Raw genomic sequence first — 27795 nt, 5'->3', positions numbered from 1 at the left:
AGGAAATTCGGGTTGAAAAAGACACATGTATCCCATTGTTCACTGCAGCACTATTTACAATAGCTAGAACACTGAAGCAACCTTGATGCCCATCAACAGATGAATGGATAAAGAAGTTGTGGTAATATACACAATGGAATATTACTCCCATAAAAAGGAACACATTTGAGTCAGTTCTGACGAGGTAGATGAACCTAGCACCTATTATACAGAGTGAAATGTGTTAGAAAGAGAAAGATAAATATTATATTCTAATGCACACATATGGAATCTACAAAAAAGGTTCTGAAGAATTTATTTACAGGGCAGCAATGGAGAAACAGACATAGAGAATAGACTTATGGACATGCGGAGAGGGGAGAAGAGGGTGAGATGTATGGAAAGAGTAACATGGAAACTTATATTACCATATGTAAAATAAGTAGCCAACAGGAATTTGGGATATGGCTCTCAGTGAGTGATCACACCATCATGGTTATCTGGGTCATTAAGATCTTTTTTGTATAGTTCTTCTGTGTATTCTTGCCACCTCTTCTTAATATCTTCTGCTTCCATTAGGTCCATATTGTTTCTGTCCCTTATTGTGCCCATCTTTGCATGAAATGTTCCCTTGGTGTCTCTAATTTTCTTGAAGAGATCTCTAGTCTTTCCCATTCTATTGTTTTCTTCTATTTCTTTGCACTGATCAACTTAGGAAGGCTTTCTTATCTCTCCTTGCTATTCTTTGGAACTCTGCATTCAGATGGATATATCATTCCTTTTCTCCTTTGCCTTTCCCTTCTCTTCTTAGCTATTTCTAAGACCTCCTCAGACAACCATTTTGCCTTTCTTTTTCTTGGGAATGGTTTTAATCACTGCCTCCTGTACAGTGATAGTTCTTCAGGTGCTTTGTGTATCAGATCTAATCCCTTGAATCTCTCAGTTTACAGAAAAATTATTGCTCTAGTACTAGATCTGACTGAAGGTTACAGACAATGTCAGGAGGTACTTCTGAATGTTTTACCTCATAATATTAAAGTGTTACCCCGGAAGAGGTGGCAATGATTTGGCCATGTTATAGTGAAAAAAGAGCAATTTTATCAGACAGATTTGAGCAATGAATTAGAAATCATAGGACCAGGACCTGATACCAGAATAATCATTTACTTACACAAGTTATTTCTCCTCTTTGGGCCTCACTCTATTTATAAAATGAGAATTATCACTTACTTTCTATTTCAACAGGAATGTTTCAAGATAAAATGTATCTATCAGCCATCAAATATTTGATTGAACCTACTATGCACCTCAGTTCTCAGCATTGTTTTAAATACTGAGGTTACAGCAGTAAACAAGACAAACATGACCCTGCCCTCAAGGGGTTGCCTCTAATTGGAGGATACAGACAATAAACAAATAGCTGGTGGTCTCATCAGCTACTGATGAGAGCTAAAAAGTAAATTAAAAGAGTAAAGTAAAGAGTGGTGGAGCAGGAGAGATGGTTTAGCTAGACTTTTCAAGGAAGGCTTCTTTGAGGAGATATCATTAAGGTTTGATTAATAAAATGATAAACATGTGAAGGAGCTTCCCTGATGGCTCAGTGGTAAAGAATCCACCTGCCAATGCAGGAGACACAGGTTCGATTCTTGGGTTGGGAAGATCTCCTGGAGAAGAAAATGGCAACCCAACCCCCTCCAGTATTCTTGCCCGGGAAATCCCATGGACAGAGGAGCATGGTGGCCTACGGTCCATGGAATGGCAAAAAGAGTTGGACATGACTTGGCAGCTAAACAACAACAAGCATGTAAAAAGATAGGGGGAAAAGAGTCCAAACAGGAGGAACACTAAAAGTCAAGATATAGAGATAGAAATAAGCTTTCAGAATTAAGGACCTGAACCAAGACCAGTGTGGCTGAAGTGTGATCAGTAAGAAAGAATGTAGAGGGAGAAAATCAAAAGGTCAGCAAGGAACAGATAGGCCAGTTCCAGAAGTTGGATTTTGTTACAAGTAATATGGGAAGACATCAGAGGATTTTTAACCTTTGGATTTAGGTGATTTAAAGTATTTTAAAGATGTTTTCAGAGAAGGCAATGGCAACCTACTCCAGTGCTCTTGCCTGGAAAATCCCACAGAAGGAGGAGCCTGGAAGGCTGCAGACCATGGGGTCGCTAAGAGTCGGGCATGACTGAGCGACTTTACTTTCACTTTTCACTTTCATGCATTGGAGAAGGAAATGGCAACCCACTCCAGTGTTCTTGCCTGGAGAATCCCAGGGACAGAAAAGCCTGCTGGGCTGCCGTCTATGGGGTCGCACAGAGTCGGACACGACTGAAGCGACTTAGCAGCAGCAGCAGCAAAGATGTTTTAGAAAGATGGAATAGCCTGTAGAGGGGCAAGAATGGAAGCAGAGAGGCCATTAGAGAGATAATACATCTTTCAAAAGATGATAGCGGATTGCCTAGGAATGCAGCACTGAAGAGGGGAGAATGTGGGAGATGCACAAAGGATTTTGGGAGTGGTACCAGTAGAACTTGCTGTGGGGTTAGATATAGGGCTGAGATAAATTGTTAAAATCTTGAGTTAAAGTTCCATGTAGTTTTTTATTTTTAATTAAATCACCTTATAATATAGAATTTTAAGGTGTTTTCATGATAATCTTAAAAAAGGAAATATAAACATATTCTGGTATACTAGCATGCAGTTTGTGTTCCAATTAAGTTTATATTTTGAATCTCATTAGTGTCAAAGCGATTCCTTAAACTGACAGAGTTTAATTTCTAATTTTCTCAACCAGAAGTCATGTTTAAGAAATTCTGCCCTACATAGGCAAAAAACTCTCTGACATACATCACAGAAGGATCCTCTATGACCCACCTCCAAGAATATTGGAAATAAAAGCAAAAATAAACAAATGGGACTTAATTAAACTTAAAAGCTTCAGCACATCAAAGGAAACTATTAGCAAGGTGAAAAGACAGCCTTCAGAATGGGAGAAAATAATAGCAAATGAAGCAACTGACAAACAACTAATCTCAAAAATATACAAGCAACTCCTACAGCTCAACTCCAGAAAAATAAATGACCCAATCAAAAAATGGGCCAAAGAACTAAATAGACATTTCTCCAAAGAAGGCATACAGATGGCTAACAAACACATGAAAAGATGCTCAACATCACTCATTATCAGAGAAATGCAAATCAAAACCACTATGAGGTACCATTTCACGCCAGTCAGAATGCAGCGATCCAAAAGTCTACAAGTAATAAATGCTGGAGAGGGTGTGGAGAAAAGGGAAACTTCTTACACTGTTGGTGGGAATGCAAACTAGTACAGCCACTATGGAGAACAGTGTGGAGATTCCTTAAAAAACTGGAAATAGAACTGCCTTATGATCCAGCAATCCCACTGCTGGGCATACACACTGAGGAAACCAGAAGGGAAAGAGACACATGTACCCCAGTGTTCATCGCAGCACTGTTTATAATAGCCAGGACATGGAAGCAACCTAGATGTCCATCATCAGATGAATGGATAAGAAAGCTGTGGTACATATACACAATGGAGTATTAGCCATTAAAAAGAATACATTTGAATCAGTTCTAATGAGGTGGATGAAACTGGAGCCTATTATACAGAGTGAAGTAAGCCAGAAAGAAAAACACCAATACAGTATACTAACGCATACATATGGAGTTTAGAAAGATGGTAACAATAACCCTGCGTATGAGACAGCAAAAGAGACACTGATGTATAGAACAGTCTTATGGACTCTGTGGGAGAGGGAGAGGGTGGGAAGATTTGGTAGAATGGCATTGAAACATATATAATATCATGTATGAAACGGGTTGCCAGTCCAGGTTCGATGCACGATACTGGATGCTTGGGGCTAGTGCACTGGGACGACCCAGAGGGATGGTATGGGGAGGGACGAGGGAGGAGGGTTCAGGATGGGGAACACTTGTATACCTGTGGTGGATTCATTTTGATATTTGGCAAAACTAATACAATTTTGTAAAGTTTAAAAATAAAATAAAATTTTAAAAAAAATTAAAAAAAGAATAGCAAAAAAAAAAAAAAAAAAAGAAATTCTGCCCCACAGCAGTTTGGGAATATATTGGGAATAATTTTGATAAATGATGAATTAGAATCAACTGATTTCACAAAACAAGTCATTTTCGGGCTGAAAAATAAGGAAAATCTGAAAATATATATTTTGCCTTTTTGTTTTATATTTTTAATTATATAAATACTGAATTCAAATCAGATTATGGATAAAAGTAATCAAAATAAAAGTATACATATTTTGTTACAGGTAGTATTTTGAAGAAAGATTTTCTAAAAAAGTACAAGCATGAAGAACTTGATTTTGGTCCCTGGATTTAAGAGTATTTTACTATATATGTAGGCCTTTTAATTCAATAAACATTTTTCTCTTAACTCTAATTTCCTCAGCATATGAGAGAGGAATGACTTGAATTAACTCCAGGGTCCTTTCCAGATTGAAAAGTTTAATCAAACTATAGCATTTGCGTTTTTTTGTTGTTGTTGGTTCTTTTTTTTTTTTTAAGCCTGTGGTGGTTGGAAAAAAAAGTGCTCTGAAACAAAGAAAGTTACAGCATCATTGGAGGAAGTTTTAACAAAACTTCGAGAAGATGTGGAACTTCACTATAAAAAATTGCTCATGCAACTTAAAGCCAGGGAGATCAAGATGAGACCAAAGAATCTTGCAAACATCACAGACTCTAAGGTACTATTAAATATGTTCACATTCTGTTGAGTGTGCCTGCTAAGTCACTTCAGTCATGCCTGACTCTCTGCAACCCTATGGACTGTAACCTGCCAGGCTCCTCTGTCCGTGGGGATTCTCTAGGCAAGAATACTGGAGTGGATGGCCATTCCCTTCTCCTGGGGGTCTTCCCACCCAGGGATCGAACCCAGGTCTCCTGCATTTCAGGCAGATTCTCTACTGTCTGAGCCTCCAGGAAAGCCCCTGTGCTGTATATTACATCCCTAGAACTTGTAGATCTTATATCTACAAGTTTGTAACTTTTGACCACTGTTACCCATTTCTCCCAACCTGCACCTCCTGCTTCCACCAACCACCAATCTACTCTGTTTCTATGAGTAAAAGTTTACCATTTTAGGTCAATTTAATATAAAATCCAAATAGTTTTAAATAAAGTTTTCTCCATATTAGCTGATACGTTTTTTAAGCATCACTGAAACTTTTTATCTTACTGTTTTCTCAAGTTGAATATATGATAATGTCCTTTTCATGAAAGCAGCTTAAATTCTTTCTTTCCAGACAGTTACACCTCACAAAGAATAGCAAGGAGAGATAAGAAAGCCTTCCTCAGTGATCAGTGCAAAGAAACAAGAGGAAAACAATAGAATGGGAAAGACTAGGGATCTCTTCAAGAAAATTAGAGATACCAAGGGAACAATTCATGCAAAGATGGGTACATTAAAGGACAGAAATAGTATGGACCCAACAGAAGCAGAATATATTAAGAAGAGGTGGCAAGAATACACAGAAGAACTATACAAAAAAGATCTTAATGACCAAGATAATCACGATGGTGTGATCATTCACCTAGAGGCAGACATCCTGGAGTGAGAAGTCAAGTGGGCCTTAAGAAGCATCACTACAAACAAAGCTAGTGGAGGAGGTGATGGAATTCCAGCTGAGCTACTTCAAATCCTAAAAGATGATGCTGTACAAGTGCTGCACTCAATATGCCAGCAAATTTGGAAAACTCAGCAGTGACCACAGGACTGGAAAAGGTCAGTTTTCATTCCAATCCCAAAAAAAGGCAATGCCAAAGAATGCTCAAACTACTGTACAATTGCACTCATCTCACACACTAGCAAAGTAATGGTCAAAATTCTCCAAGCTAGGCTTCAACAGTATGTGAACTGAGAATTTCCAGAAAATCCAGTTTGAAAATCTAGTTCAAGCTGGATTTAGAAAAGGCAGAGGAACCAGAGATCAAATTGCCAACACCCACTGGATCAGAGAAAAAGCAAGAAAGTTCCAGAAAAACATCTACTTCTGCTTTATTGACTATGGCAAAGCCTTTGACTGTGGATCACAACAAAGTGGAAATTTCTTAAAGAGAAGGGAATACCAGACCACCTTACCTGCCTCCTGAGAAATCTGTATGCAGGTCAAGAAGCAAGTTAGAACCAAAGCACTGGTTCCAAATTGGGAAAGGGGTACGTCAAGGCCGTATATGGTCACCCCGCTTATTTAACTTATATGCAGATGACATGCAAAATGCCAGGCTGGATGAAGCACAAGCTGGAATCAAGATTGCTGGGAGAAATATCAATAACCTCAGATATGCAGATGATACCTCCCTTATGGCAGAAAGCAAAGAGGAACTAAAGAGCCTTTTGATAAAGGTGAAAAAGGAGAGTGAAAACGCTGGCTTAAAACTCAACATTCAGAAAACTAAGTTCATGGCATCTAGTCCCATCACTTCATGGCAAATAGATGGGGAAACAATGGAAACAGTGACAGCCTTTATTTTCTTGGGCTCCAAAATCACTGCAGACTGTGACTGCAGCCATGAAATTAAAAAACATGTACTCCTTGGAAGAAAAGCTATGACAAACGTATAGAGCATATTTAAAAGCAGAGACATTACTTTGCCAACAAAGGCCTGTATAATCAGAGATACGGTTTTCCTCTCGTAGCTCAGTTGGCAAAGAATCTACCTACAACCCAGGAGACCTGGGTTTGATTCCTGTGTCAGGAAGATCCCCTGGGGAAGGAAATGGCAACTCACTCCAGTATTCTTGCCTGGAGAATCCCATGGACAGAGGAGCCTGGCAGGCGACATTCCATGGGGTTGCAAGATTTGGACATGACTTAGTGACTAAACCATCTCATGGTTTTTCCAGTAGTCATGTATGGATGTGAGAGTTGGACCATGGAGAAGGCTGAGCGCTGAAGAATTGATGTTTCTGAACTGTCATGTTGGTGAAGATTCTTGAGAGTCCCTTGGACTGAAAGGAGATCAAACCAGTCCATCCTAAAGGAAATCAATCCTGAATATTCATTGGTAGGACCGATGATGAAGCTGAAGCTCCAATGCTTTGGCCACCTGATGGGGAAGAACCAACTCATTGGAAAAGACCCTTATGCTGGGAAAGATTGACAGCAGGAGAAGGGGACGACAAGGACTAGATGGTTGAATGGCATCACCGACTTAACGGACATGAGTTTGAGCAAGCTCCAGGAGATGGTGAAGGACAGGGAAGCCTGGCATGCTACAGCCCATGGGGTCATAAAGAATCAGACACAACTAACAACTGAACAATGAACAATAGCAACTCACAAACTTTTCTGAACAAAAGTAACCAAAAGGTTACTTAAGTAATCTTTACTTAACTAAAATAGGTTTTCTCATATTAACAGATTTTCTTATAAAATACAATATTTCATTATTAAATATTTTAATGTGATTCTATTATGATTCCACTGATAAACCATTATGCCAATTTCTGAAGTCATGCTAAGTATCTTAAACCTAGTATATTAATCTTATAGTAATAGTTGTTGGATTCTATGGTGCTAATTTAATGGTAAATTTTACAAATACCTATTTATTTTTATAATACATTAAAATGGTAGTAGAACATAAAGGAAAGTGGTCCCTAAAGCATAAGAAATTAACAACTCAATAATTTAAACAACTCAATAATTTACTGCAAAGCAACAAGCTTATTTTATGGAATAGGTTATTTTCATGATATGCTCTTTTGATATTTGATCTTTTTGTTGTTTATATTGACAAAGAATTAAAAATTTAAAAGGCAGATGTTATACTAAACAAAGACATCTTTATATGTCCCATACAGAATTACCTTATCATCCAGATCACTGAAGTACAACATGCTATTGATCAACTTAAGAGAAAACTGGATACTGACAAAATGAAACTCATAATAGAAATTAAGGTACTTTGAATTTCCCCTAATAAGATTATAACATTTATCTTGAAATAAACTACTTTGGTGTTTTAACTTTGCTTGTTAATAGTGTAAAGGCAGTAAAGACTGTCTTAAAATTGTTACCTTAACAAAAAAGCATGAGTGAAAAAAGTACAAGAATAATAATGAAATCCTGTGAAAAGATTCCTAACAAGGCCAAAGCAAAACTTAGTAAAATTTCACTAAGAAATAAAGTAAAAGAACCTTGTGAATCAGTATCCCATCCATTCATCATATGCTCAGTCCTGTCCGACTCTTTGTGATCCCATGGACTGTAGCTCGCCATGCTCCTCTGTCCATGGGATTTTCCAGGCAAGGATACTGGAGTGGGTTGCCATTTCCTTCTCCAGCAGATCTTCATGACCCAGGGATCAGACCCATGTCTCCTGTCAGAACCAGGAGACATTGCAGGCAGATTCTTTACCTCTTGAGCCATCAGGGAAGCCCATGAATCAGTACAGAGTTTCCATAAAATATTTTTAAAGAAGTAATTTTCATACATTAGCATCATTCATACCTAAGTCGGACAAACCACTGAACTCTCTGAGCTCCCATTTAATTTTAATATTTTCTCCTCTCGGTAATTATCTCATTTACTCTGGTTGTTTTCATATATATATATATATATATATATATACACACACACATATATATACAATGTTATATGAGTGCTCTCTTTATCAGAAATAGCTTTATGACAGAGAATAATGACCCCTGTCGAGAATTAGCACTGTCCAATACAACTTTCTGTGGTGGTGGAAATGTTTAAGACCTGCACTGTCTGATAAGGTAGCCACTAGCCACATAAGGATGTTGAACACTTGATATATAGATTGTTGTGTGACTGAGGAATTGAATTTTAGATTTAATTTTAGTTACTTTCAGGTTAAATAGTTACATGTGGCAAGTGGCTACTCTACTGGACAGCACTGTTCTAGATTCTTTTCACTAGCAGCATTCTCCAGACTAAACTCTGGCTTAGCACTGAGAAGCTTAAAACTACAGGAAAGGAAAAAGGTAAAGGACAATTTTAAATAACAAAAAAAAAAACGAGTTATTTGACATTTTTATACAGTATACACTCAAAAAAAAAAATAGTACATTCAGTGAATGAAAACTCCTGTGTATTCAGAAAAAGGAGAGAAATCAAGCGTAAAACTTGTCCACTTAAGGATAGTTGAATGGGTAGAAGACCCACCAAGGCCTTCAATTACAACTTCCTCATGCCCTTTTCTTCTGGAAAGCATACACATTAGTTCTTACCATTTTTTGTATATTTTAGCCTTATAAATATTACATATAAATGGTTTGAACCCAAATTAGAATTATAGTGAAAAAACAGGAAAGACATAAAAAAGAGAACCATGTTTTCAGCTTACAGGCTGCAGGTGAAAAAAATCCTACATTAACCATAGGACCTAACTGTCACATAGAAGACATTATAAGATACATTATAAGAATTTATGTATCTACACATAAGATACAGATCTAAGGAGCAGAAAACCTATTTTGACTGTTGCAATCATCTTCAAATAATATAACACAATCTGCTTCTCAAAGTTCAATGTTATATCACCTGGAGATCCTGTTAAAACTAGCAGGATCTGATTCAATAGATCTCTGGGGGAAGCCTGAAAATCTTCAGCACTAACAGACTCCCAGGTGATGCTGATGCTGCTGGTCCACAGACAATACTCAGAATGGCAAGTTCTGGTAGCAGATGGTCTAAGTTTGAATTCTGGCTGTGCCACTTTCTGGTTTTATACCTTAGCAATTTACTTAACTTCTAGGCATTTCAGTTTTCTTAGCTGTAAAATGAGGAGGAATAACAGTATCTGCTTCAATTAAATTTCTGGAAGAATCTAAGGGGTTAATGCACTTAAAAGAGTGCTTACCACACTATTATATTTCTTAAGTGCTTGCTTGGTTTCTAAGGTCAGGAAATTAAGTTTTTTTGTAATTTCTTTAGGAGTCAGAGGTTTTTTGCTTTTACCATTTTCTTTACACATTGAGAAGATACTGAAATACATGAAAGATAAAATTCTTTCTCACTCTAGTTTTTTAGAACCATTTATTTTTTATCATGCTTATATACTAATAAGTGAAATTATTTGGTAGCATAACTAGCAGTAGATAAGCATGCTTACTCAAAGGGACTTATGAATGATACATTTACCATAGTAATCCAGTGCAAGCAATGGGACTGAAGGCAAATGAGAGAAGACATGAAAGCTATTTCGAAAACCCTTATTTATATGACAATTATATAATTTTAGAAAAGATGGAAGTTCATTTTTGAAAGACAATTCTTTTTTATAGATGAGAAAACAAGCAATTTCAGATTTACGCACATTGAAAGCTGAACTGGCACAGAAGAAACTTAATACAACTTTTCAATCTCAATTAGGTATGTTAATTTAAAACTTTTATTGGTCAAAATCCAGTAATTAAGACTCTGCACTTCCATTACAGGGAGTGCAGGTTCAATCTCTGGTATAGGAATTAAGATCCCACATGCATTGTGGTGTGGCCAAAAAAAAAATTTTATTTACTTACTTGAACATATTTATTTAACCATTGTTCTCCTTGTTTCATATAAATTATAAGTTTTACATCTTTTCACTTTTCTTGTGGCTATTATACAGTGTTTCAGGAAATATAGGTGTAAAAAAAGCAAAATGGTAGTTATTTGGCTATTTTTTAAGGTTTCAAATGTATTACATTTTATTTTACAGTACTATATTTTATCATTTTCACTTTTAAGTAGTCTTAAAATATAATACCTAGTATGACTGTAAAATGAAATTTTATTTATTTTAATAAATATGTCTTCACTCTGTGTAATAGGCTCCAGTTTCATCCACCTCATTAGAACTGATTCAAATGTATTCTTTTTAATGGTTGAGTAATACTCCATTGTGTATATGTACCACAGCTTTCTTATCCATTCATCTGATGATGGACATCTAGGTTGCTTCCATGTCCTGGCTATTATAAACAGTGCTGCGATGAACATTGGGGTACACGTGTCTCTTTCAATTCTGGTTTCCTCAGTGTGTATGCCCAGCAGTGGGATTGCTGGATCATAAGGCAGTTCTATTTCCAGTTTTTTAAGGAATCTCCACACTGTTCTCCATAGTGGCTGTACTAGTTTGCATTCACACCAACAGTGTAAGAGGGTTCCCTTTTCTCCACACCCTCTCCAGCATTTATTGCTTGTAGACTTTTGGATCACAGCCATTCTGACTGGCGTGAAATGGTACTTCATTGTGGCTTTGATTTGCATTTCTCTGATAATGAGTGGTGTTGAGCATCTTTTCATAGATTTGTTAGCCATCTGTATGCCTTCTTTGGAGAAATGTCTATTTAGTTCTTTGGCCTATTTTTTGATTGGGTCGTTTATTTTTCTGGAATTGAGCTGTAGGAGTTGCTTGTATATTTTTGAGATTAGTTGTTTGTTAGTTGCTTCATTTGCTGTTATTTTCTCCCATTCTGAAGGCTGTCTTTTCACCTTGCTTATAGTTTCTTTTGTTGTGCAGAAGCTTTTAATTTTAATTATGCAGAGTTAAGTAAGCCAGAAAGAAAAACACCAATACAGTATACTAACGCATATATATGGAATTTAGAAAGATGGTAACGACAACCCTGTATGCAAGACAGCAAAAGAGACACAGATGTATAGAACAGTATTTTGGACTCTGTGGGAGAGGGAGGGGGGGATGATTTGGGAGAATGGCATTAAAACATGTATAATATCATATAACAAATGAATCGCCAGTCCAGGTTCGATACAGGATACAGAAGCTTGGGGCTGGTGCACTGGGATGACCCAGAGGGATGATATGGGGAGGGAGGTGGGAGGGGGGTTCAGGATTGGGAACACGTGTACACCCGTGGCGGATGCATGTTGATGTATGGCAAAACCAATGCAATATTGTAAAGTAAAATAATAATAATTAAATAATTTTAAAAAAAAGAAGCCCAAAAAGGAAAAATGAGAAAAACAGCATAAATAAAAAATACACAAAAAGATGACAGATAAGAGTAACAGAAACTTGTAACGGTAATAGTAACTTGTAACAGAAAAAATAGAGGTATAATTTCTGTATTTAATGAGAACATACAATTGAATTAAAAATCTATTTGATCTAAAAAAAATAAAAAATAAAAAAATGAGTCTAACTTGCATTCACAGCTATAAGAGATTAGTACTGAGAATTTAAATCTTTTAAATTTATTTTAAAAATACAAAGACAATAGTAATCAGCAAATACTATGGAAAATGATTGGTTTTACTTTGCCATAAATAATCATACAAGTAGGAAATGAATTATTCTCATAACAGAAGACTCAACCATCATTTATCCCAATTTGAAGAGGGCAGAATGCACAGGGAAGGCAGGATTTATGTAAATCCAGAGTTTAAGAGTGCAGATTTTTAATCTAAGAACTTATAGGAATTAATATAAATGCAACACAATATTCTAAATTGGCTTGAGAAAGGAAACATAGACCCTTGTACATTTCTTTGCACAAAATTTCTCTTTTAGGAAGAAAACAACAGTTAAGAAACTAATGTCTTTAGATAATCAAAACACAGATGTAGAAATTGAAAAAATTTAACTATGCAAACAAAACTAACCAGGATATACAGATGTCCATCAGTGAAGGAATATTAATAATTTGGGAGGGTAAATGACAATGAACAGAACTGGGTTCAACATCAAGTTTTTTGTAAGCATTTCAGATACAACCTCAAAAAAAATTTAGTTGGTAAATATTATATATATCTAACGTACTAATTCAAAAATTACTATTAAGTTACCTTCTTGTATTTTCTAAGTATTTTGATCTTTTATATTCATTTTTTCCCCTTTTGGAGACTTAAGTGAGTTTCATTCAAGTGACTCCAAGAACATGAGTGTTATAAGAAATCGGGAAGCAGAAAAATTATTTGCATCAATTTGATGAACCTAAAGACACAAAATTGCAGGTTTAAAATTTATTGAAACAAGTATAAAACAGATTCCCAGACTAAATTTTTAAAAATCTATCCCTAGGCAAACAATTTCCACTTCAAATTATACATATTTATAAATTGTCACTGATTTGTAAGTATATATTTTATCATTTATTATCATTTAAAATTTTAGCATAATAAAATTCTGAAAGCAATTGTTCCCAACTATAGTATTAAACTTCTTACAGGGGAATATTTGACATGGTAAGTTGACTTGCTTCTTACCTTTACCTTTATGTTGTTGTACACAGAAGATATACATAGGTATTTTTCAATTTCAAACAAAGCATTTCTTTGTTCTTTATCTGTTTTTGAGAATACTAATAACTAAAACATATAAGAACATGAAAAAAGGTCTAAATTTTTTAATCTCTTCCAGAAACTAGATAGATTTAAACAGATCATTTTTCTAAATCTTCATAGTTTAACACAAGATGTTCATCTCTGGTCACAGGTTTGGTTTTAAGGCTTTCCACATTTCTTCAGTTTGCTGTTTTGCTATAGCATCTCCAGAGTAGTCAAGGCAGTTTGCATGCCACATGCCAATGCCGAGTATGCCACGTTTTTGTACATATGATGCCTTTAGAGAAATGCTCTGAGGGTCATCATACCACACTTGATGGAAATGGCCAGCCTGATCCTGTACAAATAAATTAAAATGTAACTTGAAAATAGTCTGCACAATAAGAGGAAAAAGTGTTTCTTAAATCCAATGATTCAAATAGGGTACAATTGAAATAATAAAACTTTCAGGACATGCATAATACAGTCCATCATTCTATATGTGATACTTTCTAGATATAATTGCCTGTAGTACTTTTATAACAATAGAGATTACACAAATGAGCCTCCCAATATATCCTATTTAAAATCCTCCTCATGTCCTAAGATTCCTTCCTTGCTCTGATTTGGTGATTATCAACCAAGATGTGCTGTTCACATCTGAATCACTTGTGAGGACTTTTAAAAACAGATTCCTAGGACCCACACCACATGAAAACTATTGAATCAAAATCTTCCAGGGCTAGTGCTATAACATATATTTGTTTCTTTGTGTTATGTTTTAATGTTCCATTAGGTGATTCTGATATGTAGTCAAGATTAAGGAGAATCACTGCTTTTGCCTTCTAAAACCAACTTATACACGTTTTGTTTTGTTTTGTTTGCATTCACTTACAGTTCCTGGGAATGTACCTAGTTAGAAGCTCAACAGGTGTCTTTGTTTATGATGAAACAGTCAGATCAAAAGGTAATGGCAATGGATGAAGAAAATATCTCTTTTTCTAGGTCTTACAGAATTGAGTCTAAGAGCCTGTGGGTCTGGACCCCATGGGTGACTTAGGCACACACCTGATTAAGAACCACAAACTAGAAATTGGTCTTATGCTTACTTTCCTTAAAAGTCCTTTTCCCCACTACCACTTGCCTCTATCTAGCACTAACCGTAGTCTCTTTTAGAAGGTATATAAGCTATGGATAAAGGATAAAAGAAAGAGGAAAGGAGCAGAATTAAGCAAAAGGGTAAAGGAAGGGGGAAAGATAGGAAGTAAAAAATAGAACAATCTGCGATTTAAAATAATTTACTAATTTTTATATACATCTGGGGAACTCTTTAAAGGCAATTCTCAATGAATGTCAGTAATATTTTTATTTATGCTAGCACCATGAGAATTAGAATCATCTCATAAGATGACTGCTTTAAAGGATAGTAGTCACTTGGTAAATGAATAAGCTGTGGATATATAAGTATAGCTGATTCATTACATATAAGTGTAGCAGATTCATTACTATATCTTATATCCTATTATATAAATTGTTTAGAAAAAGGCATACATGCTCTAGTATCAATTGTGATTCGATATTAAAAGACAACTTGCAAACCTTGTCCCTAAATATAGAAAGATTTATTTTTTTAGAGGCAGGGGCAAAGACATATTGCCCCAAAGACATATCCCTTTGAATTTTGTCATCATTCTATTGGGTTGGCCAAAAAGTTCGTTTAGCTTTTTTCCATACTAGCTTACAAAATTAGGATGAAATTTCTGGCCAACCCAATAGTACTTTGAGTCTTTCTGACATATTAAAAATTTCAAATACCTCAAATAGTGAAGGATCAAAGGATGAAAAACTGGATATTTGTAAGTTTGACATATGCCTGGTTAAGGAATATATGCCTCCAAGAATATTGACTGCAACAGGAAGCTGCTATTGCTGAGACAGCTTTAGAAAGCACAATGATTCTCTTCAGTAAAAACAGAAACTTGATTTGGGTTGCTATGGAATTTTACAAAGAATGAAGGAGAACAAATTGGTTATAACTAGATGGCTGTCTGAAGTGCCATGAAATGAATAGTTTTCAAGGTTCATCAAGATGTTTCCTCAGTTCTAAAATCTTAAAGAATATGTCTTATTATGCATTAAGGAAAAAAAGGAATTACAAAAAAAACAGTACATAATAGGGTAAACTATTTATTTTAAAATATGTATTTCCAAACTATATATAATTGGTTAAATAAGCCATTTACCAAACTGATGTCCACGAAAAACTGTTCCCCTGCAAGTTTCTAAGAGTGTTGGGAAACAGGGTTCTATGTCAAACAATTAAATTACTTTATGTACTATGCTGCTGCTGCTAAGTCGCTTCAGTCACGTCCAACTCTTTGTGACCCCATAGACGGCAGTCCACCAGGCTCCCCCGTCCCTGGGATTCTCTAGGCAAGAACACTGGAGTGGGTTGCCATTTTCCTTCTCCAATGCATGAAAGTGAAAAGTGAAAGTGAAGTCGCTCAGTCGTGTCCAACTTATAGTGACCCCATGGACTATAGCCTCCCAGGCTCCTCCATCCATGGGATTTTCCAGGCAAGAGTATTGGAGTGGGTTGCCATTGCCTTCTCCGTATGTACTATAGTTAGTTCAGTTGCTCAGTCATGTCCGATTCTTTGTGACCCCATGAATCCCAGCACGCCAGGCCTCCCTGTCCAATTCCCGGAGTTCACCCAGACTCACGTCCATCGAGTCAGTGATGCCATCCAGCTATCTCATCCTCTGTCGTCCCCTTCTCCTCCTGCCCCCAATCCCTCCCAGCATCAGAGTCTTTTCCAATGAGTTTCAGATTTAGCATCATTCCTTCCAAAGAAATCCCAGGGCTGATCTCCTTCAGAATGGACTGGTTGGATCTCCTTGCAGTCCAAGGGACTCTCAAGAGTCTTCTCCAACACCACAGTTCAAAAGCATCAATTCTTCGGCGCTCAGCCTTCTTCACAGTCCAACTCTCACATCCATACATGACCACAGGAAAAACCATAGCCTTGACTAGATGAACCTTTGTTGGCAAAGTAATGTCTCTGCTTTTGAATATGCTATCTAGGTTGGTCATAACCTTCCTTCCAAGGAGTAAGCGTCTTTTAATTTCATGACTGTAGTCACCATCTGTGGTGATTTTGGAGCCCAGAAAAATAAAGTCTGACACTGTTTCCACTGTTTCCCCATCTATTTCCCATGAAGTGATGGGACCAGATGCCATGATCTTGTTTTCTGAAATTTGAGCTTTAAGCCAACTTTTTCACTCTCCACTTTCACTTTCATCCAGAGGCTTTTTAGTTCTTCTTCACTTTCTGCCATAAGGATGGTGTCATCTGCGTATCTGAGGTTATTGATATTTCTCCCAGTAATCTTGATTCCAGCTTGTGCTTCATCCAGCCCAGCATTTCTCATGATGTACTCTGCATATAAGTTAAATAAGCAGGGTGACAATATACAGCCTTGACGTACTCCTTTTCCTATTTGGAACCAGTCTGTTGTTCCATATCCAGTTCTAACTGTTGCTTCCTGACCTGCATGCAGATTTCTCAAGAGGCAGATCAGGTGGTCTGGTATTCCCATCTCTTTCAGAATTGTCCACAGTTTATTGTGATCCACACAGTCAAAGGCTTTGGCATAGTCAATAAAGCAGAAATAGATGTTTTTCTGGAACTCTCTTGCTTTTTCCATGATCCAGCAGATGTTGGCAATTTGATCTCCGGTTCCTCTGCCTTTTCTAAAACCAGCTTGAACATCAGGAAGTTCACGGTTCACATACTGCTGAAGCCTGGCTTGGAGAATTTTGAGCATTACTTTACCAGCGTGTGAGATGAGTGCAATTGTGCGGTAGTTTGAGCATTCTTTGGCATTGCCTTTCTTTGGGATTGGAATGAAAACGGACCTTTTCCAGTCCTGTGGCCACTGCTGAGTTTTCCAAATTTACATCTCAAATCCTTGAATATTATGTTATACATTATAAATTTTCAAGAGAGACTTACAGTATGTAGTGTTTTCCAGATATATTTGGCTATGGCATGTGTGTGTATTTGTGTGTGTGTGTGTGTGGTTTTTTTAGTAAATTCTTTTAGAATTTAATTCGACCTTTAAAATTTTAAATTACACAATTTTGAAGGTTACTTTCCAATATTGGCTATATTCCTTGTGCCGTACAATATATCCTTGAGCCTATGTTATACCCAAAAATTTGTTCCTCCCACTTCCCCACCTTCTATATTGCCCTCTCCCTGCTCTTCCCACTAGTAACCACTCGAGTGTGTGTATGTGTGTATGTGTGTGTGTCTATGTATTATTAACAGTTCCCAGAACAAAATTCTATAAATACGGTTTGGTAAAGACAGGATCACAATATTCAGTTCAGTTCAGTTGTTCAGTCATGTCCGACTCTCTGCGACCCCATGAACCGTAGCACGCCAGACCTCCCTGTCCAACACCAACTCCCGGAGTCCACCCAAACCCATGTCGGTGATGCCATCCAACCATCTCATCCTTCTCCTTAAGGAGGAGAAGGATCACAATATACCCAAGTTTAATTAATAAGTTTATGCTTTAGAGTCTAGATTCTAAAGTTTAAAAAGCTCTAAACTAAAACTTTCTACATAAATGATATACAGGCATGTACATGTACATCAATTATAATTTATTAAATATGTATATATGTAGTCATTTATATATATATGTATATATATACATATATACATATGTATATATGTAGTCTGATATCAGACTATCAGAAAAATATATATACATTCTTGCTGGAATTAACATTCATCATATCATTTTAGGGTTCCTTTAATAGTTAACATAATCTAAGGCAAATTCAAAGATGGTTTGTATTTAAAAATTTTTGAGGTGTGGAAAAGTTTTTATTATGCTAAAGGTAAACTATGGATAATATAACTTTTTTTATCCCTTCAGTATGGCAATTCCTGTTTATCAAAAACTACCTGACAGAATTATTAGTCATTTACTCTGTTTCTTCAAGTTTCTGTTTGTAATATTTTTCAGTCTCTAATTTTTAATATTGTTTATAATTTATTTAATATCACAGTTTGAACTGTGGGATAAATTTGGAATGATACAATTTTCCATTGTAAAGTGCATAATGATGCATCTTCTAGTCTCAGTCTCATTTCTTCCAATATAACAGCCTCATAAGAATCGTGAGACTGCTTTGAAAAATGGAGATTTTCAGAGCAAGTAACCTATTTTGGTCCAAAGTCCTTTCAAAAGCAACAGGCATCATTTAAAATTGTCAACTCCTAAGAAAATTGTTTGTGATATACATGTTTTTATTATATCATCTAAAATGACAAGTGGCCCATGCAGATCTATCTGTTCCACTATTAGCATAACTTGAATTGCTCACAAGGGAAGTCAAGTTCCTGATTACTCAGGTTCAAACACAAGTCTACTCATGTAAACAGCAGTCTGTATGTTGTATCCTATAAGAAAACTGATAGAAGAAAATCTTACTATCAAATATGTAATTATGAAAACATGCAATCATGAAAACTAATAAAGATTTGTAACTTGTGGATAGTCTTACTTTATAGTGATAATAAGGAGACTGCTGATTTTTATCCCACAGTCTTCCAGAAGTAGAACTATTTACTTGCTTCATAATTTTTTGATATGTCACTTGATGATGTACAGCATCTCTACAAGGGTATTTTGCAGTGGTACAAACATGATCCTATAAACGCAAAAATGTTCATGTTATAGATTATCAATTAAACAAATCTTCAGAGTCAAATCAAAAATTATAAAAAATTATTATACATGAAATATAAACTATAAGTAGATAATCTGACTATACAAATTGAAGTTAAATTTTAATATTAAATAGATATATAGAAATATTCACACACTTGCATGGGATTTAATTATTTATTTAGTCCCAAACTATATTAAAGAAGTTCTCTATAAAGTATATGTATTCTATAGAGAGAAGTTTCTAAACTCTAAATAAAGTAAAGTTTATATAGAGGAAACAAACCAAGCTCTAGAAAGAGAAAAAAATTACATAAGAAATGATTTGTTCTTACCACTGATAGATTTTGGCAGGTAAAATCATAACCATACCAGGGAATACCCATTACAAGTTTCTTAGGGTTAATTCCAATCTTGATGAAGTCATCATATCCTGATCAAATAGGAACAGAAAAATCATATTATTTTTCTCTTCATATATCTACTAATGTGTTCATACAAGCTATGTAACCACTCAGAATCCAAGTTTGTAAAAACAGGTACATTTATTCAAGACACTACAGTGTTTCTCTAATATACTATAAAAGTCATCTCTTAAAGTCTATAAATTTTGTATCACTTTCTAAGTCATTTGTTTTATAAAATATTTATTTATTTGGCTGCACTGAGTCTTCATTGGTATGCAGGATCATTAGTTGTGGCATGTTACAGAATCTTTTATTTTCGGCATGCAGCTCTTTTAGTTGCAGCATGCAAATTAATAGAAAACATTCGAAATAATCAAAATCAAACTGAAGCAAAAAATTCACAAAATTTATTTTAAGAACACTGGCACATTTCAGGAAAGCATGTTAATTGTGTCTATTAACTACTAAGGCACAGATTTGATATCCTAGATTCTAAAGCTTTAAAAAAGTTATATAAGTCAAACTTTCTGGCAGGGGTCTCAAAACTGCTTCTTGAATGCACAAGTGTTTCATATTTTATCAGTATCCTAAAGGAGATCAGTCCTGGGTGTTCATTGGAAGGACTGATGTTGAAGCTGAAACTCCAATACTTTGGCCACCTGATGCAAAGAGCTGACTCATTTGAAAAGACCCTGATGCTGGGAAGGATTGAGGGCAGGAGGAGAAGGGGACAACAGAGGATGAGATGGTTGGATGGCATCACCAACTCAATGGACATGGGTTTGGGTAGACTCCAGCAGTTGGTGATGGACAGGGAGGCCTGGCGTGCTGCGGTTCATGGGGTCGCCAAGAGTCAGACACGACTGAGACACTGAACTGAACTATACACATGAATTACAGCTACCTTATCTTACTCGGTAGCAGATAATCTATAGATAGGAAACAGAGAAAAATGAATAAATCCATGGTCCTATCAATTCCTTTCTTACCCATGCTGCAAAATACAAAGACATGTTCCAAGATTAGCTAGGATGAGTTGAGTAATTTGCCGTTTTTCTGAGTCTTTAAAGTTACCATGTACTGTTCAATATCCAAGAGAGGGATGGAGTATGCATCATTTCCCAAACATACATGATAATGAATCTTTTACTGATATACATAATTATCATATCTTTCATAAACGCAGCTTGCAAACACTGGATTAAATAATTATTTTGTATTATAACACATTTTTTCAAATTTTAAATAGGATATGCTTTTGATCAAACTAGTCTATTCAGAAAATTTGTTGTTGTTTAGTCACTAAGTAATGTCTAACTCTTTGCGACCCCACTGACTATAGCCCTCCTGGCTCCTCTGTCCATGAGATTTCCCAGGAAAGAATACTGTAGTGGGTTGCCATTTCCTTCTCCAGGGGATCTTCCTGACCCAGGGACTGAACTAGGGTCTCCTGCATTGGCAGGTGGATTCTTTAACACTGAGCCACCTGGGAAACCCATCCAGACAATTAGGACATGATAAAAAAGATAAAGTCAGGTTCTATGATTTTACCTCTATATGAAATATAAAGGGGTTTTTATTTATTATTTAATAGTTAAATCAGTGCCAACTATGCCAGAAAATCTCACTTAAGTCCAAAAGTTAACAAGCAATCTTTTATTCAATCAGTTGATGGCATACAAACCAACGCAAACTTCAGAAAGGATAATGCAAAGTCCATGTCATATGAATGACTTACCAGAAGTACTCTTAATAGGAATGTAATTGTCAATGTAGCATGGGTACTAAACATAAATGTCAAATAAGGTAAAAAACAATACTATCAATCATGTACAATAGTTACATTATAGCTACCTTTGCTATTAAATTATTTAACATTGGTTATTTCAACAAAAAAAATCTGTCAAATTCTAAATAAGCAAATATCTTCTTTGCGTAACTTTCTGAAAAGAGCTGTGACCTGAAGTTAGAACACCTGCTTGAATCCCAACCATACACTACCTAATAGCCATGCAATCATGAGATCTTAACACCCTTCATCTCATCTATAATGGAGAGTTAATTTATTACGCCTATCTGACAAGACTTTTAGAAGAAGTAATTGAAAATGTTAAAACTTTTTATAAAATTTAAAGCTCTCAAATTAAGAGGTGTTTATGTTTTAAGAAAGTGTTACAAATGGAAAACATATACAAATGACTTAGAAATACTAAAACATATCTTAATGTTTGAGGCTATAGAATTACTGTTACTGATAAATGATCACTTTGTGATTTCTTACCAGTTAGTGTCTGAATATAGGGAGAATTGGCTCCTGCAATACATTGTGAACAGGCCAGACATCGTTCGTCGTAAGACATCACAAAGAGAAAGTCACAGGCATCTGCAATTCCGGTATAGTTATAGCACCTTGCACCTACGCAGTTTGGACCCCAAGGTACATCAAAGGTTACCTGTAGAAAAACCATTTTATGTAACATGATCAAATATGCATATTACGGCAGATGTTTTGTTGATTATATATTCTCTTGCTTCATATTATCGCCCAAAAAGAACCACTTAGGTGTATGAACATAGAGTTTGACATGTATAGAATGAGAACAATTCTAAGAAATGTATTTTTTGCCTGCATGGACTGACCCAGACATGTGTTTTGGACAATATTTTGGACATATATAGATATAGATAATGGACATATATTTGGACCAGGAAATATTTGGACTTGTACAATGACCAGGAGTGGGCACACTGTAGAAGAGGAGTTTTAAACTCAAATGCCTACAGACTGGCAACTCAACTGATTAAAGAAAATTCATGTAATCACAGTAGGGTATGGTAGGGTCTATAAGCAACTAGAGAGTAAAACACATGGAAAGAATTCAAATTTTAAAATTCTTTAAAATATCGTGCAAGTTACATAGGTCATCTCTTGGCACAAGCTGACTGGACTGTGTTGGGAGTTTGAGCTCCTGATTCCTTTTATGCTACCTGGTAGGTTTAGTCCAATATTATAATTAAAGAGTAGTGGTATTTTATGGCTACTAGTATATAGTAATCAACTCAAAATGTTATACAAGCCACTTAAAAGGTTGATTTTATGGAAATATTCAAATAAAACTTGAGTGATAAATTATCTTTCATTTTGAATATGAGCCAGTCCTCGGTAAGGACAAGCCTCTTAAGATTTATTGCTTTAATTGAGTGTTATGCTGCTGCTGCTGCTGCTGCTAAGTCACATCAGTCGTGTCCGACTCTGTGCGACCCCATAGACGGCAGCCCACCAGGCTCCTCTGTCCCTGGGATTCTCCAGGCAAGAACACTGGAGTGGGTTGCCATTTCCTTCTCCAAAATTGAGTATTATATATGCCTGCAAATGTTCTGAAGCTTCATTAAAAGTTTTCTTCTTAATTAGGCTCTCAATAAATATACTGATTAATATTACAAAAAGTTGAGGTATTTTAGTTAAATTTTTACACTTTGGCCAATTTATTCTACTTAACTCTTCTTAGGACTTTCTCAAAATTCTCTCTATAACTCTCTCATTATTAACACTAAAGAAAGCTCTGTTTTGTAAGTACAGGCTTTCCCCAAATCTCTCCAGCAAAATAGGTTATAAAATGAAATTTTTACATATTGGACTTCATTTTTTCACTCTCTCCTCTTACAAAATGGAAGTATAATAAGGTGATAGAGAAAGTGACTGCCTCTAAGCAGGTAAATTTTAAATTCATTTTGCAAGTCCTTGCCTCTCTTCTGAGCAGTGAGTTTCACTGGGTTTCCTGTCATGGTTAATCTCACACTGTTTTTAGCAGGTAGTGTTAGTGTATTAGAAAAGAAATCAAAAGACTGATTCTTACGTTGGCTCTCATATAACTAGATTATTTCATTTTAAATATGTGGTCTGTTTTCCAACTATAACAGTGACAGTGTAGAAAGAATTCTTCAAGAGCCCTTCTAGTTGTTTAATTCTGTAAGGACAAATTCTATAATCCTAAATTATCATCTTTTCCCCAAAATTCATTTCTCCTTCCAGGGGCTCTTTTTTTTTTTTTTTTCCTGCTCACCGGTTTAAGGACTTTGGGGCTTTTTCTGACTCTCTTCTCTCTCATCCTATAGCTAATCTCACATTTTCTTTTAGGTAGCTTCTCACAATTGTTCTGCCCCTTCCTTTTCTTTTATCCACTAATTCAATGAACACTTTCTGAGCATTAGGGTTATGCTGCTGCTGGTGCTAAGTTGCTTCAGTCATGTCCAACTCTGTGTGACCCCAGAGACGGAGGCCCACCAGGCTCCCCTATCCCTGGGATTCTCCAGGCAAGAACACTGGAGTGGATTGCCATTTCCTTCTCCAATGCATGAAAGTGAAAGTGAAGTTGTTCAGTCATGTCTGACTCTTAGCGATCCCATGGAGTACAGCCTACCAGGCTCCGCCGTCCATGGTTTTTCCAGGCAAGAGTACTGGAGTGGGGTGCCATTGCCTTCTCCGGTTAGGGTTATGCCATCATTCCTATTCAAACCATAAATTCTAAGTTATTGGATTACTGGGTTCCTTATAAGTCTCCTCTAGACAATTTTACGTACTACCATAAATAATCTTCCCCAGATACTTTCTACACACTTTACCCATTACATATAGAATCAAATGCATACTCTTCAGTGTGACATCCTGGATGTTCTGTGTGACAATCTGGCTCAGCTTGACAACCGTACTTCCCACCACCTTACCTAATATGAACTTGACATAGTAGCCCAAATTGTTCTACTTGCCCATGGAAATAGATACTCATACTGCCAAGTCTTTGCTCAGTCTCTTCCTCTTTGTTCTTTCACTATAGTTTAATCAGGACCAGCAAATAAGTTCCCACACATTAATTCTACCCTATTAACAAAGCAATCTAGAGAATGAAGGAAAAGTTTCTGAGGCCAAAATCTGTGAGAAGAGTACGGTGACCTGCATGCCAGGTATTTGCTATTCTTGATCTAAAGTGTACTTGTCTGGAAAATTGAATTCCACACTGACAAACCTTCCCTACTTGCATGCAGTCACAGAGATATCAATTTTTATGTTGTCTATTATTTTTCTAGTGCTTCTCAAATTCATGTTGACCAACTAGACCAGAATCACCCACCTATCACTCTTGATAAAAATACAGTTCCTAGAATTAGGGTTTGAGTCTCACTGGGCCATGGGTGCTTTGCAAAGTAATTCAGAGTCTATGGAGCAAGTGAGACACTTCTCCAGGACTATCTCTACTCTTAGGCAAAAGCTGTTTCTGTCCTGAACTGATGAAAGCAGGGCCTGGCCAACTGAGTCCTTCCTCTGCCTTTCTACTATATCTAGCCATGCTGCAAGGCAAGCAGGTAGGGCAGTTCCAGTGTTGTAGCCTTATGTGAATAAAGAACAGGTTTGGCACCTTAAAATTTTATAAAACTCTATTAGTTAAGAACCTCAAAAGTTCCAGAAAATTTTTTAGGATGTGCTGAAACTTCCTACTCAGTAAAACTGAGATTCTACCTTAATGAATTTTGAGAGGAAAAACAAAGGGTTTCAAAAAAACAGCAAATTAATTTTCACCTGTGATCCTTTAATTTCATGATGGAAAGAGTCTGTGGTTTCTTTGACTAAAGCAGTTAATGCATAATATTCAGGTGATGAATGAGCAACATCTTGTTCTATGTCTAGATTAATTCCATCCGTATATTGTGTTTTGGCCAGCTTAACTTGTTGAGCTATCCAGGATGCTCTGAAAGTAGCATTAATGATATCCTTTACAGGTACATCTCCTATGGAAGAAATAGACATCTTTTGTACATACATGCTTTCCACATTTTAATAAAATATATTTCACAAACCCATTCCAAAGAGATCCAAATATCTTTAAAACATCTCATAATTTTTGAATGCTCAGCCTCAAATTTAAGTTTTCCAAATGAAGAAATAATACATCAAAATCACAGAAAAGGTCACTGATCTCTAAATAACCATTATGAATAATTAGTAATATTCTCAGATTAAAAACAGAGATTGTGAGCTATGGCTAGCTAAGGGTCATCATGCTAATTAGGACTCAATATTTTGCCCAGATCATATGGTGGTTGACTTGATGCTTTAAAAATATCTCTACCTGAAAAATGAATTAAACAGTAAGATTAATTTTAGGATGCTAAACATATAAACATGAACATTTTTGGAAATTGAGATAGCAGATGATGCAACTAAACTTACCAATTGGCTAGACACATCTGGTTAAAGTTGTACCTTACCTTTTAACACTACTCTGGCTCCTTTTGCATGAGCATGGCACATAAGTTCTGGGTCATAATTTGAGAAAAGTACCACAGTTGTAATCTGTGACCAGTCATAATATTTCCAAGTTTTATGTCCAACATCAAATACAAAGACCTGCCAAAACAACAGGAATAAGCACCCTCACTTAAACCAGGAAGAATACCATTCTGACCACCCAAAGAAATATTAATTAATCATCGATCATACGGCAGGCACTGGTAGACACTGAGAGTACAAGAATGAATTAGATATGCTGCTGCTGCTGCTGCTAAGTCGCTTCAGTTGTGTCCGACTCTGTGCGACCCCATAGACGGCAGCCCACCAGGCTCCTCTGTCCATGGGATTCTCCAGGCAAGAACACTGGAGTGGGTTGCCATTTCCTCCTCCAATGCACAAAAGTGAAAAGTCAAAGTGAAGTTGCTCAGTAGTGTCAGACTCCTAGCGACCCCATGGACTGCAGCCTACCAGGCTCCTCCATCCATGGGATTTTCCAGGCAAGAGTACTGGAGTGGGGTGCCATTGCCTTCTCCAATTAGATATACGGGTCCCAATTAATTGGTGGCAGAGGAAATTAGCAGGGTCTGGAAAGCAGGGGAGGGTAAGCTAGGAAGAAATAGTGGCAAGTGCCTGGAGGCACAGAGAGCCCAGTGTTATGTTCGGCTGACACCTAGAATTTGGAGGAAGACAATAATGAACCAGAGAGAGGTAGTCAGGGTTAAATCATGAAAGGACTTGAAGCCCTTTTGAGAAATTATCCCGAGGGAAAGGATTTTAAGAAGAGAATATATATATTTTAGGTATGCATTTTAGAAAATTAAAGACCTATTTTTATCCCCCTTCTTGGGTGCCGGGTATAGAAAAGCAGAGTAAGGAGCACGTTCAGTCTTTCACTGGACCGCGCCGCAGTGCTGATTCTCTCAAACTCATCCTCATCCTCTTGGAAACCAATAGGTCTTGCTACTTAGGGAGTTATTTCCTTACAGGCCTGCTTGTTTGGCCAGAGTACCTCAGGAGAAACACAGCAGGCTGATGCAAGGGTCTTGGATTCAGGCCTAGGTTGGAATACTTAACTGTGAGACCTGGGAGGAGTTACTCAACCTCTCTGATCCCAAATTTCCTCAAGGAAATTCGTGAACAGAAAGGTCCTCCGCGAGCAAAGATAGTTCCGCCCCCCTACCCCCCAACACCTCTTTTTCCGGCTCCGTTCTTCTACTCAAAGTCTTTTGGGGGCCCTGTGAGAACCAGACCCGGAGGGTCAGGGGAGAGGGATGCCACTGACCTCGAAGTCGGGGCGGTGGGTGATGGGACGGCACAGCGCTGGGACCTTGCACGGGCAGTCCGCCCTTGCCCCATCGGGCAGCGCCAGCAGCAGCGGCAGCAGCAGCGGAGCGAGTCTGGGCGCCCGGCGGGGCAAGGGAACGAGGCGCCGGCTCCCTGCTAGCTGCAGCCGTGCCATACTAGCGGCTCACCAGGCAACGGTACCTTCGGGTTCCCAGCTGGGGCCTGCTTTATGGAGGGGAGAGGGGAGGCGGGGCGGGGCGGGGTGGGGAGGCTGCGGTCTCCAAGCCCTGGGGATCTGGGCTGTCGGAAGGAGGCACTGAAGTTTATGAGCCTCCGGCGCCTTGCAGACCAACTTGGGCAAACTCAGGGAGATGTTGAGCGTGAGGGACAGAGAGGCCTGGCGTGCTGCAGTCCATGGGGTCGCAAAGAGTCGGACACGACTGAGCGACTGAACAACAACAAGAGCCTCGTGAAGGAAATTAAAAAGCAAGTAGTCTGGGCAGGCTTTAGAAGCAGGAGAGGTTTCTGACTGCCTTCTAACCCTGCCTGGGCTAGGTGTTTGTCTCAAACACACGAACTCGTATCAGCCAGTCAAGGGACAGTGCTTTAGATAAGAGAGGGAGTGGATCTTGGATTTCCTCGGAGCCTCTGGAGACCTCGTCAGACCCCCTGGTATCTGGAAAATCTTATGACTTAAAAGGTGGAAAAAAAAAAAAAAAAAAAAAACAGCATTGCAAACATTAAAGTAAAACCAGAGCTGTATTTTTTGAGTGTAAACTGATGACGATT

General features: G+C 37.1%; 2 protein-coding genes across 2 annotated transcripts in view; one reads left to right on the top strand and one right to left on the bottom strand.

The window, feature by feature from the left end:
* SPATA1 (spermatogenesis associated 1) overlaps positions 1 to 10386 on the top strand; it is a 58864-nt gene extending 48478 nt beyond the window's left edge. The window contains 4 exon segments of the mRNA XM_005887413.3: positions 4550 to 4728; positions 7848 to 7946; positions 10299 to 10357; positions 10359 to 10386. Of these exon segments, the coding sequence (XP_005887475.1) occupies positions 4550 to 4728; positions 7848 to 7946; positions 10299 to 10357; positions 10359 to 10386 (365 nt within the window).
* Positions 10387 to 12160: 1774 nt separating this feature from the next.
* Positions 12161 to 27208, bottom strand: CTBS (chitobiase). The gene is made up of 7 exons (XM_005887412.3): positions 27005 to 27208; positions 25701 to 25839; positions 25012 to 25220; positions 21718 to 21889; positions 19365 to 19462; positions 18866 to 19012; positions 12161 to 13639 (listed from the first exon to the last, which is right to left on the bottom strand). The coding sequence occupies exons 1-7, from the start codon at positions 27179 to 27181 to the stop codon at positions 13448 to 13450; spliced, it is 1134 nt and encodes a 377-aa protein (XP_005887474.1). The 5' UTR covers positions 27182 to 27208; the 3' UTR covers positions 12161 to 13447.
* Positions 27209 to 27795: the final 587 nt, after the last annotated feature.

Source organism: Bos mutus, chromosome 3 (genome assembly GCF_027580195.1).
Source record: "Bos mutus isolate GX-2022 chromosome 3, NWIPB_WYAK_1.1, whole genome shotgun sequence".
Taxonomy (NCBI): Eukaryota; Metazoa; Chordata; class Mammalia; order Artiodactyla; family Bovidae; genus Bos; species Bos mutus.
The sequence above is the reverse complement of the archived record's forward strand: the minus strand, read 5'-3'. Positions and strand labels throughout refer to the sequence as shown.